Source organism: Bombus pyrosoma, linkage group LG12, assembly GCF_014825855.1.
Source record: "Bombus pyrosoma isolate SC7728 linkage group LG12, ASM1482585v1, whole genome shotgun sequence".
Classification (NCBI taxonomy): domain Eukaryota; kingdom Metazoa; phylum Arthropoda; class Insecta; order Hymenoptera; family Apidae; genus Bombus; species Bombus pyrosoma.
This window is the reverse complement of record NC_057781.1, coordinates 10,483,550-10,498,373: the sequence shown is the minus strand read 5'-3', so window position 1 is coordinate 10,498,373 and position 14,824 is coordinate 10,483,550. Positions and strand designations below refer to the sequence as shown.

The 14,824-nt window shown below is 36.8% G+C and overlaps 1 protein-coding gene across 2 annotated transcripts; it reads left to right on the top strand.

Annotated features, from left to right (window-relative positions):
• The first annotated feature begins 287 nt into the window (after window positions 1-287).
• Window positions 288-12,674, top strand: LOC122573438. Of its 2 annotated transcripts, none has more exons than XM_043739796.1 (7): window positions 288-633; window positions 717-895; window positions 1,630-1,909; window positions 2,852-2,860; window positions 10,425-10,630; window positions 11,305-11,542; window positions 12,303-12,674. In XM_043739796.1, the coding sequence occupies exons 2-7, from the start codon at window positions 726-728 to the stop codon at window positions 12,513-12,515; spliced, it is 1,116 nt and encodes a 371-aa protein (XP_043595731.1). In that variant the 5' UTR covers window positions 288-633; window positions 717-725; the 3' UTR covers window positions 12,516-12,674. The 2 variants fall into 2 exon arrangements, with proteins under 2 accessions (XP_043595731.1, XP_043595730.1); XM_043739795.1 differs by having other exon boundaries at window positions 11,296-11,542.
• The last annotated feature ends 2,150 nt before the right edge of the window (window positions 12,675-14,824 follow it).

The following is a 14,824-nucleotide window of genomic DNA, read 5'->3' as shown; positions in this document are numbered from 1 at the left end:
CCCGCATCGGTTAACTTAGATTCTTCGACGAGCCACCCATCAAAATGATAAACTTCTCTCCTCCCATGAAAGAAACCGGAGCGAGCACGTCGGTGCATTTATTTTCGTACTCTACTTTTCCCCGCGTCGAGTGGATAATAGATCGAAATTCCAGTTGAGAGAATCACAGGGGCATCTCGCCGCTGGATAGAGCGTGAACAGTCTGACCAATCGGTCCAGCTATGGCGCCACCGATCAAGAACTGCAGGTCGGTAAGGTAGGAAAAATCGATTGGTTGCAACGTTGCCGGTTCTAGCGGGCATTCGGCGTACAAAGTGGATAGTGGGGGTTAGTTACGGCGGAATCGCAAATATTCGTTGACGGTGGTGCGCGACAAGGGTGATAAAAAAAGCAGTGTCGCGAGAACGTGAATTTGGACGGGCCTAGTGGGACACGCGAGGCCATGCGTCCGTTTTACGTCGCGTTTATACACGTCGCTGCACGATCTCGTAGCGTCGCGATGCCTTTGCTCGCGTCGTTCCTCGCAATTACGCAATGATTAGTCGTCACGATGTTGGATCCGGGGTGTTAGGATCGTTTGTGACTTTGTTCGATCGAAAGATTGCTTTCTCGATGGTTGATCGTGGATGAACAGTTGCGTTTATTTTAATCGTCGAGATTCTGTCGATTCTAACGACGAACGCTTGAGCTGACGACGACGCTCCTTTATGTTTAAGGTTACCAGCATGAGCTTCTGGTCCCGCAGACGATTTCATATCACTCCGCTACAAGCGTTCGCGGCGCTGTTTCTCATGATCATGCTGTTCTGGTACAGCCTCAGTCGGCAAGAGACACCTCAGCAACCGTGCAGCGTGCCGGAGGAATTCACGGAGAAACTACACGAACTTACCTACAGGTCCATACGATTGAGTTCTAGTTACTGGCTGTAGATAAGTTCACGTCTGAACACGTGGATTGATTCTCCTTTGTGCTGGCATGCTAGCTTGTTCTGCGATCCTCTACTACTTGCTTAAATTATTGCCTATATTATGCGTAATTACTACTCCTACATTGCTTACAATGGTAAGCACGTTAACTAATTAGTTAATCCTGTGTTTTACGAGCAGCTATGATTTTAAAGACACCAGAATGTTGTCTCCCATTTTTGTTACAACGATTTGCTTAAATAAACTACTCTTTCGTTTACCTTTGATCCTAACTAACTCTTTCGCTAGGAACAATCACATGTACACGATATGTATGATTTTCCACAACACGATTTCCACTTCTATTTATTTGTCTTACACTGTAATTAATAGTATAAAGTATTTCTATGTTCGTGAACGTATATTTCTCCGTATAAACAATTCCATCGACCGGTATACCGATAGACCGAGCATCTCTGCTTTCAATTATTCCTCAATTTCACCGACAATTATCTGCACATTCGCTAACAATTTTATAGCTCGCTGCACGATCAAATCGAGCCGAGCTATGATCACCGAAAGTTCGCTTCAATCACGAGGTGACGAACCGTCAAATTCGTCCGCGTGACTAAAGCGAAACTTTCACTAGGCACGGTTTTCTCTCGTCACGAGTTTCACCAAGCTATCGTTCGTTCAACTCTTTTGTCGTGTGTGACTCCATTAGGGTCCACTTAGTGCTAGCGAAACTGAGCATCGTGCACTTTCTGTGCTTCGGAGGACTCTGGGGTCAAGTTCGAATCGGTCGTGCCTTGCCATGGGCACGTAAGGTCGAGCTTTGCTTGGTCGACACTCTCAGAGACGATGTCCTAATCACGAAAGCATTCCGTCAAGCTGCTTTGAGCGCTACATACCTGCACGCGGCCGGTGTATATCGAATCCAGGAACACGGGGTCGGCGAAGATGCGCCCAAGGTGGAGGTCGTCGTCTTCGAGAAGGATGCTGTGGTAAGTTTTATTACCACGTTTTCCTTTTGTACTTCAGTAACGCAAACGTGGAATATGCGGTTGGTACAAGAATATAACTGAAACAAGTGCAGATCTTTTGTATAAATTATTTTCTGCCAAACGAATATTGTAATTCATTTTATGAAATAGAACATTTACAAGGGACAAGGATACGAGATACTTGAAAGTTGTATGCAAACAAGTATGTTAGAAGCTGCGTTGGTTTACCATCTGCGAACAGTTTTGTTTCTCACAAAATATCAGATTCGTATGTTAATGACGATGTCTCGTTACGAGTTGTAAAACTGCAAACTGCTTGAACATCACCTACGGTTTACGAGATGTGTTTTACATATCAGACAACTAGGACAACAGAAAGTTATCGTTTGGCATTATTTTCGGCAATAAACCGTTGAACTTTCTTTTATTAACATTGCTCAGCTTTTTAGTACGTACGATATAAACTTTTAAGAATCGTTTTGCAGCGTAGAAGGACAAGAATCTAGAACATCAAGATATTAAGGTTATTTCAAATGTTTTTCGTTCCGACACAGCATAGCGAACAATTATATTTCATCTTTTACCATACCCAACTATGACGCAAAAGTAAAAGTTCTAATGATGAAATTAAGTGTACAGCGAATAGAACTAATATTTTCTGTTTAGAGTACACACAGTTGTTTAAAACGTTGAACGTTGAAAATGTCGTTAAGAACTGGGCGCTTAGAATTTCATTAAATAATCAAATTCTTCAAACTTGCCTACGATAATCAATTTCAATCAATCAAACAGGAAAGAATTATCTAACTGTACCAGTAAAGTAGTTTACATTTCAGCTATACAACGCGTACAGAATTAAGAAACAAATTCAAACCATGTTACGTATTCAAGATTACTTAATTATTTAAGGCTTGAAATAATAATTTCTTTCTTTTTCCGCAGACACGAATGGTAAGAAGAGTAGGTTGGACAAGAAGGGTGTTGCCTCCGGACTGCGAATTTTCCCCCAGTCTACAATGTTTTCCACCTCGGCTTATAATTCCTCCCTTACCGGCGAAACTGTTCGGTAGTCGATTAATACCTGTCCCTAGAGGAGGCATCGAATTGCAAAAATATCACTATCCTAACGATTGGTGGCTCGAGGTGAAACCCACCGACTGCACCGAGCTACAAGAAACCAACGCGTAGTGCTACATTTCATAGTAGACACGATATATTCCCGACGTAACAATAAATCTTTCGAACGGGCGGCCGAAGATGTCCTCTAGGATTACTAAAGAAAGGACAAAATGGAGCGCGCGTGTTACCTCTGTCCGGTCCTATTACAAAGGCATTTTTATTTTTCACAGACTCGTTTCACGAAACTACTAGAAATGTATAATTCGACGCTTGGAATTTATCGAAATTGGTAATGTAAAATCGAGGATTCGTGTTGAGAAGGAAGCTATACATTAGGTTGTCGGAAATGGTTCTTTCCTGTTTTATAAAGAAATAATAGACGCACAATGTTTTTTGTTCTATATTAGTTTATTGAATTACGCAGGGACGCAATAATGGAAATAGAACGAAATGGGTCACACGTAATTCGATAAAATAATATAAAACAGAAATTGTCGTTCACCTAATATCACCTTATGAAACGAAAGAAACTTTTCGGACGATCCAATATATATTGTTTGTTTCATAACAGGAATCTTTGCGTTTGTTTGAACATACGGCAATGTGCAAGAGTTTCTGACCAGATAGATTTTCACTTTATATTTTGAAGGCGACGTTGTAAAGAATTTTAACTATACAATTTATCAATTATTTGATATTTATTATTTATTTATCAATTATTAGAATGTGAAGGAAATTTTTGTTATATCTTTCACTTGCTAAGTCCCGATCTGATAATGAATTCTTTTAGATATCGTTTTTGGAATATAAAATCGAAACTTGCGTATAGTTTGCGTTCCGCGAATTTAATATATAAAGGAATCTCGTGGAATTAGTTTTGATAGCTATAAAATAAGTCGTCGAGTTTCAGATTAATTTAAGAATCGTACATAAAACACATCATGGTGGATGATCGGCCATTAAAATCATCGGTGAAAGTTCGTGTCTTATTTTTAAAGGCTTTCGGACAATGTTGTTCTTTCAGCTATTAAAAAACGGTTGATGAATGTAATTATCCGTGGATAACAGGTTTCGGTAACGACATTGGCGATGTTCTAGGTAAAAGTCGCTCCTAAGAAAGTATCACGAATTATAGCTAAGCTACGCGAGAAAAGTTTCAACGTTCGGTCGTCGAATAAGAGATTTTGTGCTTGGGATTTTATACGAGCGTTGAAACTTTATCATTTCTGTCATTGTATCGACAGAATCTTACGCTTCTCGTGACCGAAATTATCGATCGCAACACCGATGACAAACATCAGAGACAAATATATCATAAACCAAAGAAACAATTAGTTTGCTGGGTGGTACGTAAACGTAAACGAAAATGAAATCTTCCAAGCGTAAATTAGAACTTATGAAAGTTAGACAATTGTGAAATAGGAAAATTGTTCCTCGTAAGGAGCTGAATATTCCTGGGAATCTTCATACTTTACGCGCTATGATTTCATTTAACGAATAGCAAATATTAGAGACAAGTGTGACAATGAGCGTGAACCCTTTGCACTTTGCCGATTGCTTTAATGATTACAATTAAACGATTACGATTAATATATTATGGCGATGTTTAATATGAAATACTAAAATTTCATTTCATAGAAAATTGTTTAATTTTCATATTCTTGATCTTGTTCGATTTAATTCCTCTACGTTCTTTAAATCATATTTGATTCAATTGTTTTTTTTTTTTTTTTATTTAAAAACCTAGGTAATATTTTTAAATTTGCGAAAGATACGAATCGTTATTAATACAAAGAATTTCACACATCTATTTGATGGCAATATTTGCCTGAAAACATTGGAAGCCTTTTCTATTTCTTGGAACGAGACCGAGATCGAGATATAAAAACTGGAAGACTGTAAGATGAGTCCGTGATACAGTTTTCAAGGTATTTTAAATAATAAAATATCTTGGCTCGTCGTATAATATAAACGTTATACGAAGATACGGTATATTACACGCGATGTATTATCTTTAGACCTACCTGACACATATTATGACACGTATACCATATGTTGTCGCATTTCTGTCACTCTGAGACAGGACGTTAGGTTGTCATTAGTATATCGCGAATGCAAAGGGTTGAATTTACCATAAATTATACACAGACAGAATGGCAGTAAGATGATGTAAATTGGACAGTAAGCGACGCAATTCCTGTCTACAATTGTTAATAATTGTTAATAAGTCACCCAGATACTTTTCCATAAGGTACGATTTAATTTGTATATAAATCGAATTTTTTCTCATATCTCTCCAACTTGAAAAATCTCAAGTTATTTCCATTTTTAAAGCTACAATTTTTCATCAAATTTGTTTGATTCTCTTCTTTTAAATCACAGAATTCTTCGTTAAATCTTACTGCGATTCTGTGCGTGTCTGCTGTAAATGGTATTTACATAAGCAACCTAACATTCTCTATGTCTATTAACTATGATCTCAAAAGTGAAAAGATACAGATATGCTTCTTTCAAAGCTTGGATAGTACAATTATTTATACGACTATTTGTACCGCTTTTTAAACGCTATATCAACGAAAACAAACGTTCCAATTTTTCCATATTTCTACGAACTCGTCGAATTCCTCTCGAATTAACGTTACATTCGCATCCTTCGATTATCGTCGTTAAAAGTACATTCTTCATCGTCGTTTCATCCAATTGTATTCTGATTCACGAACGTAGCGTGTTTTTCACGATAATTCACGTTGATTTCGCTGCGAACGTTGAAACGTGTTTGCGTCGATTTTATTACAGCGCCATGTAATTGAAAATGTAAAGACGTTCGTGCAAAAGCGAACGACAGTTGCCGCTTATGATCTTGTTTTGCTTCGTTTCGCAATTACTATCGCGTGATCAGGCAATATAATTCGCGTTTGGGGAAAATACGTTAACTCAAATTTTATATGCCTTTTTACTTAATTCTTACACCTTTTCTTCTTCTTGAATTCTTATCATTGTTTCTTCTTCTTAACGAATGTACTTAAAAGTTAATTTTCCTTTGAAACGTAACGTAATGTACGAAACAAATTTAACAAAGACTGAACTTATCCTATACGCTATTTTAAACGAATTTTTAATTTATTCTTCGGTTAAAAAAAAAAAAAAAAGACTGAGTATCGTTGTTTGCATCTAATGGAGAACGAGACAATTTAACGTTACTGCGGACAAGAATGATAGGAATCGTTGTAAAAGGAAATTGAGAAAGCGTTTGTTAACACTCGATCTATACTACGCCTCCAGAAATTGTTAATCAGCGTTACATTTTCCTGTCGATTGTGTTTCAAATTAAATGCACATATCATTGCTCATATTTTATATGGATGCACATATTTGTATGTAATGTACCTTGTGAGCGACGAACGATCCAAGTCATTGTAGTTGTCTCTTGAAACCTCACACGTGGTTAAATAAAACATGTAAAAAAAGAATCATCCAACTTGTAGCTTCCCTATGTTCTTACACTTATTCTCCCAAGTACTAGAAATTGTTATATTTTAATGAATCGATGCTTTTATTCGAAAGAGAATTTTATTCTGAGTTTGAAAAAATTCTGAGTTTGTCGTACAATCACTATTTCGATTTCACGAACGAGATATATTTATACATTATTGCATTCACGAGCAAATCTGCGTACGTATCTCTGAATACGCTGGTTTTGATTCACAAGCTTCTCCTAAGCATTTTTATGGTTGTCCTCATTTGCTCTTCTCTCCAGAAGAAAGCAGTCTCTCCGTCCATTTACTTTCCACATGGTCTTAAAGCTGTTGCGTGCCTTTAGCGCAACGATTCAAATTAGGACCTTTACGATAAACTGTCCCATTTTTCCTTCAGTACAACGCAGTTTTGAACGATACGACGATAATGTAGCGTCGACGAAAGGTGTCGTCACTAGCAGACAATTCTCCTTTCCGCTCTGATCGCTTCTTTTCTTCCTTTCGTCCGCCTTGCCTTTGAGTTTCTTCGTATCTCTTCCCGTTTCTCGTTTCTTTCTTCGTGATTCATTTTGTAATAAACATATCGCTTCTTGTTTTCCTCCTTGTCCTTTCAATCTAAAACGCGATTTAATCCGTTGACTGGATCGCCTTTTATCTAGAAATTTCTGTATAATTACGCAATTGGATATTAACAAAACGTAAATTTTTATTGTTACAGCGGTCGTAATAGTTTACTGGCTGGCAAACTTTTATAAAAATCGTAGCGATGTTGCTTAGTTGTATATCGATTACGATTACGAGTATCATTTGCAACGATCGTGACAGTGTACGTTTCGCAAATAGTTTAGGAATCGTAAAACTTCGTCGGGTCAGGATTACTACTTCCGTTCGCTCAATGTTTTTGGATTTACCGGCATTGCGATATGGTATCTTCAATTCTCTCAAACCTATCAAACTTTTTGGCACTGGCGTCGTCCCAGTTTTCACTGATCCTTTTATTATCCGTGCAGTTCCTCGGTATTAAAGTCGGTTTTCGTAAAATGGCGAAGACGATACCGGACAAGGGAGGCGAGGCGTGTGGACGTGTGTGTGTGTGTGTGTGTGTGTGTTTGTGTGTGTGTGTGTTTGTGTGTGTGTGTGTACACGAGAATAAGTAACTGTGACGGACAAGTTTGGGTAGACCGACATCCGGTTTAGGCTTATCCCGTTCCAATCTTGTTGTAACAATGTCTAACAAGATGTGTTAGTAATAGTATTAAGGTAATACAATATACATTTTATTAGTATTAAGACGATAGCGTAACTAAAATGTTTCAGGAAATTTCTATTTTTACCAACACTACTAATGAAATGAAATACAAAAGTAGAGATCTGTTTCATTTCCTGGATAATATAAATGCTTTATTTTAGATAATTAATATTTATATTGCCGCGTATCCCGTGTGTTTTCGCGTACTTAAATATCCCATAGATACGAGATCGTATTAAATATGAGATAGAATATGAGCTGCGAATATTTAACTTGTTTTATCTCATATATATTATACCAATCGTGGAACGTATGCTTGCTCCGACACAACCGAAAATCGTCGTACAAACGGAAATATTGACCCTCTGGAAAATTAAATTAACATCGTGTTAACGTATTGCGTAATTAAATATCATCTTGGTAGTTATATTTTATTTAAAACGCGTGTTATAAAATATTCGTGCATGAAGGCAGGGTCAATGAAAAATGCACAGGCGTACTTGTAGCATGTAATTTTTTAATTTATATTTCCAACGACGTTTTACGTGATTTTAATCTTCTACATGCATATTACATGTCACGACGATCGATACCTTCGGAAGAAATTCATTAATTATTGGCTCCTCGATCGCATGTTAATTACATACATTAGAGCGATCTATTAGTTTAAAGAGAATTCATTATCAGAATGTACTAAGCACCTTTGCGTTGAATTTTAATTAATGTTAACCAATTCAATCACTAGGTACGTTACGACTATTCGATTTGTATCGTAATAGGTACGTTAATGAAACGCGCGTCTAGAAAATAATCTTGAAAATGATACGAATTGTAAGGTTGCCCGATGTCGATATTTAAAAAAAATGATAATAAATTAACGAACGCAAGAAAGTTTTTACACCAGGAAATATTTAGAAAAGAGTAAGAGCATCGGGATAATAGAGACTTGTTGACAATAGGGTCCTCGTGACAATAGACGATAGAATAGAATGGCGAATAGCGATTCGTAGCGACGGAATAGAATGGACAATAGGTACTCGACAATAGAAGATTCTACATGATGACTCGTACAAACGTAAAGAAATTATCTATAAATAATTATGTATTTCATTTTCCAAGGATCTACATTCTTCATTTATCTCTAAGCTTTTATTTCAGCCAATTAGTTTTGCGCGAAAATACGATGACTTTCTACCTTTTATCGTTGAACTGAATTTAAATAAATCTTGACAATAGAAATTCCCAGCAAATCCACGTTCCTTGTCGATGGAAGATAATTTACAAAATAATTAAAAACCTCTACTGTCTATTAATAAATCATGCGAGCGTTTGGTTGGTTCGTAAATAACATAGGAAAAAGAGAGGAAGAAGGAGAGAAAAGAAAAACTAGGAAGTATCGAACATAGTGTAAATAACGTAGCAAAAAACATAAAAAAGGGAAACTAGAAAGTATTTAGCGTACGATAAAGCATCTTCTTCTCGTCACTGTTCCACGTGAATGAATGAAATGAAAGCGACAACGCGACCGATGGAGAAACGTAGCTAACGAGCGTCGCTTCGTTCAACACAGGTTACCACTTCTGTCCGTGTTCTATCCTGAGATTTAGTACAGATAAAAAAAAGTGGTATCAAGTAAGAAACGAATGGACCATCGGATCAGAATTTTCTCTCGCGTAGTCGGCATACGCGCAATTGCCACAGAGTGGGGAAAAATATAAAAGAAAGTTTAGCGGATGAAAACTTTCGAGTCATGTGACGACGCACATGGACGTTGCCTCGTGAACGAAATCATCGACGATTCGTTATTCCGTGCAGAAATGCGTGAAACGGCGCTTCGCCTCGCAATTTGTGCCCGTTCTCTTCGATCACAGTGAACGATAGAACTCGAATCGCTGGAAAGTGGCGAAGTGCACACGTGTTTGTACGATCGCCAGATTCGGCTATGTTATTTTAAATCGCGAACTTTATTCGAATAAATATAATAATAGTGCAACGGGGTAATTGTACAAAGTGGAGTTTCTTCATTTCGAAAATGAATATATTTATACGGGTGAGTATTAATTACATTACAATTTACTATGTCGAGTTTCGCGGAATATCTGTGTCACGTTGGCACATTGATTAATTTTCCGAATGGAGCTGCGATCACGTATACGAGAGCCACAGCGTGCGGCACCTCTGTCTTCTTTCGCATTCGTCTCGTAACACATTTTCGGTGTATAATAAAACAGTATCTGGCCGATTCTCATCGTCGACGTTTATCATAACGCGTTGTCATGACGCTGTTTCATTGTCGAAATTGATAGAAACGTCAAGGGCTATGAATAGGATGGAAATCGAGAAACTGATCGTATGCAGACAACTCGATAACTTGAAACACGGAGACTGTATAATATGATTTGACGTGTGAAATAATTGCATACTATATCACCGAAGAAAGAATAGTGGATCGTAGAATAATTTCTCGAATAACGTCAGTTAGATTGTAATAACGTGAACGACAAATAGCTGAAATTCGAAGTTAGGAACGTCGTTAAATTTCAGCTGCTGTATATTAATAGATTATGAAACAAAGACTAAAAATTAATAAAAGACCCGTAAGAGGATACGTTTTTATCTCGTTCGATCATTTTTTGAATCGTATAAAATCAATAATTTGTTGCTTCACCAGCGCTGTTTTCTAGTTGCACTTTTCGCGTTGCTGTTCGAAATCATCGAGATGGGAGACGGTTACAAACTAATCAGGCCGTACAAGTACTATCAACGTAGACCATGGTGGCGGCCTCGATCGTACGCGGATCACAAATCATCCAAGTTCTACCATTCTAAGAGGATATCACCGGAAGACCATTATTCTCGAAGGCCAAGTTATAATAGGTACGGAGTGAGTACTGAGTTGCGCGATACGAAGATCGTGCTCTTATGTATTTTTCTTTATTTATGCGATATTATTTAATAGCGAACTTAATTCGTTTCGTTCACTTAGGAATTTCATACTCCGATTACTATTTATTCTGAGTTGGGCATTACATGTATAACGTGAAAAGTAGAATTAAGATAAAAATAAATTTAAGACAAAAAAGACGCCAGGTATATTATGAAAATTAAGATCGTCGACGATCGTAGAGTTCATTAAATTTCAATTATTGACAGTTGTATTAATTTCCCGCGTTTTAATGACCACATGCCCAAAAGCATAAACCCAGATGTCAATAAACGACGCATTGTCTGTGCCACTTTACAAAATCCCCGGTTTAATTTGTCGGTTCGACGTCGTAAATTTATCGACTGCGTCACGTGCTGGACAATCACAGGGAGGGGAGAGTGGGAAGTTTCGATATTTTTGGCATTAAATTTAATTATAAAATTGTGCAAGTTTCATTTCATTTAAGCTCGAGTGATTCGACTCGAAACGTCTGGTTTTTTGGTAATTGGATCGAGAACTAGATCGCGAGTTATTTGTAGAACAGTTCACTAACAGATTTATCATGGCTAATAATTAAAATTTGCTTCGTTTTGAGAGTCGCTAGAGCAATAAACAGACGTTTCAGATATGGTTCTACGAGAGACGATTTTGATGGACGCGCCGAAAATCGTCATCCTTACACCATCGTGATACAATTGCCTAAAGAAGAAGATAATTACGAAGACGATAATTATGAAAAGCGGAAAAGGAATTACGAAAGAATTTCTATACCAGTGTATACTATTGAAAATGATTATATCGAGGATGAAGATGAAATTGAATCAAAAGTGGTGAACGTTAATAACAAAAAGATGCAAATAAAGGTAAAAATCGCAGAATATGTATTATGTTAGGTACGAGTTAAATGTTCCATCTATTTGACACGTAGAAAAATGATTTAGTAGTAAAAAGTCATTATGTCACGATTCAAATAATTTCAATGCGAATGTATTAAAATATGAATATTGGTACAGGAATATTAAAATGCGAATTTTAGCATAAAAATATCGAAATGCAAGTTTTAATACGGAGATATTTAAAATTCGAAACATTGTGTGTACATGTAAAGTAAAAATGAAGCGTTTATATACAAAAGCTTTGTGAGAAATTAGAAATAAGGTGAAACTAGAATTAAACTATTATTATTTGTTGAAATTATTATTTGTACGTATATTATATCTGGATTTTTTTATCCGATTTATGATACTATATAATTTTTATGATAAAATGCGAGGTCGGCGCATACTAAATCATTGTGAAATCATTTAGTACGTTATTATGTGAAACGTAGCTCAGAGAATTTTATTTGAAAAATCTCTTATTAGAAATGAGACAACGATAAACAAGACGAGTGGTAGGTGTTTAATTCGAATGCTGATACGAGAAAAACAGACGTGCTTTAACGTAATTCAAAATTTCAACGTATGCTAGTAATTCTGAAGTATCGCGTGAATGTATCGAATCGACATGACGAAAATTTGAATTGATATCTGCAAGGATATACTCCACAGGATTGTAGCTGTAACTCGAAATTAATAATTTTTCGGTTGTTATTACATCAGTACGTCTTTTTAATGATTGCAGATGATCAAAGGTGAAAATCCCAAACTGCACATCAAAATATCAAGATCGGACAGTGACAAAAATATAGAAATTATAGATAAAACGAATACCACCGAAGTAAATTCACCATCATTACCAAGAACGTATGCAAATTTAACAACACCCGTGCCACAATCGACGGAACATTGGGCTCCAACACCTCATTTTGAAAATATTCGACAGAAACGAATTTAGAAATTCTAATTTGTATTTCAAACGGTATTTCTATTAAGCTTAAAATTAAATTATTGTTCAATAAAAAATTGCTATGTCTTTAGCTATTTATTAAGTCACCGTAGTATAAAATCGACTGTTATTCTATTAATTATATATAACAGCGGAACATAATATTAAGGCCTAAAATTAAGAAATAAATTTGTTTGTTACGTTTACTATAATTTCTTTACGGTCGTTTCCCACGCAAGAACGAGACTTTCAACGGAACGCACAAGTTAAATACCTGAATGAAGCCATACAGCAGGAAAAAGCGCAGGACAATACGGTATTTTTCGAACAGAAGGAATGAACGAAGAAATGGAAAGAAATATCTGTTCTTTATAGAGGGGCAGATAAAATAAAAACAAATTATTTATTTATTTATGAAGTTTATCGCTATCCTACATATTATTGTTCCAATATTTATCGAGATATTATTTCAACTATGAAAAGACACGCGAAATTTACTTTCGGTCTTTTGCCTAGAATCGTTTATCAGTAAATGGTAGACGAGAGAATAAATGCCACCTGAATGATACGGGTCTGCGGTAGGAGCCTTTAAACAATACGAAATATTGATTTTTGTCCGTGCCACCCTTTTCCAATGCATTGTTTTGGATAAACAGGATCTTTCTGATTGCTCAATGGAACGTGCATTTAGCAATTAATTAAAAATCCGTTGATTCCGCAAAAAGTGTACTACAGCAAAGAAAAAAAAAGGGAACCAAAGAAGAAAAGAATTAGGTGACAATAGCTGTACGATGATTAACGAGTTTAGAAAGGGTAACAAGTTTACGAAGCTAAACTTAATATCGCCACAGTCTCTGAATTTTCAGAAATTCCGCGGATCTTCTGGAAGCTATCGCAGTTTGTAAATCTCTAACGCAGAGAAACATTAAATTTTTTTAAATACCTATCATCGCGTTGAATATACTTTCACAAATGTGAAATCTATCTTCCACGCAGGAAGAAATATCGAGGAAGGATATGAAACAACGATTTGAAAGAGTGAAATGGCTCGGGATGAATATGTATTCATCTGCCGAATGACTCGACCCTCCTCGAAAGTTCTTCTCTTTAGTCCAAGCTTTCACCCTTCGAATAATTCTGCGAAACGAGCGAATACTCTCCGTTTCGAGGATGGTGAATCTAATACCAGTGATCGAGCACTCGAAAACTCGTGGAATCGTTCTTGAGTGGGTGGGCGATGAAGAAACAGCAAATATTGTGCTTCGAAGCGGAGCCTTCAGCCGCGTCCTCGTCTCTTGTTCCGCTTTTCTTCCGGCTCGAGTGCCCTCGCGTTCCCACTTCGTTGTTTCCGTGACTATAGAGAGCGAAAGGGGCCGGAGAATGAAACGATAGGGGCAGAATAAACGTCAGAGTGGGATGAACAAGGGAGATCTCGGGGAAAGATGGAAATATTTCGAGGGTTTGTCCCATTAGAAATTCATTTTACACGGCCAGTTTCTCAATGTGGTTTTTATTTCTAACATAATAGTCAACGAACATGTCGTAATAATAAATAATTGCAATAATATACAGTGCTGTTGTTGCCATTCATCGTCGTTCGGTCTTTCCTCTCTTCTCGTTTTTTTTTTCTTTTTTTTGTTTGTTTTGTTTGCTGTCTTATTCTCGTTCGTTCTTTCTTTCTATTCGCATATTCTCGTCTCGCTTCCAATTATTTTTTGCACGCTGTTCCTGTTCGCTGTTCTACGGATAACGCGATGCAACGTGGAAAAAGACACTCTTCGGGCTCTCGTTCTCTACGGTAAACGCTACGCTTCGTCGGAAAATACGATTTCGCTTAAACGAATGTCACGCTTTTGGCAAGACCGCTTTTTGACAAAACCTCGGTTGCGACGTGGTATGGAAGAGATAAAGGGAGGTCAAATTTTACTGAGTTTTGTGCTCAGGGTATGCGATGTCGAACGGAAGTTGTTTTCCCCAAGCTTTGGAATTTTACTATAGGTATACATTTTTCGCAAATAATGAAGCAACGATGACAAGAATTTATGCTTTGCTTCGATATAACTTGTGCTTCCTTCTTAAACAGATTCAGTTGACCTATTCGTCTTACATTATGTTGAAAACCCAATGAATCTTTGTGGAAATTATAATATCTCGGATTTCCAATTATATTACGTTTATGCTTAATGTGATATAAAACAATCATTAACATTTTAATCGCAATTTTTCATTATTTAGAGACATTATTCATTAGCAGGATGGTTGGAATTTATTTACAATACATTAGAAAATTATCCCTCGTTGCGACAGGTACAGCTGGT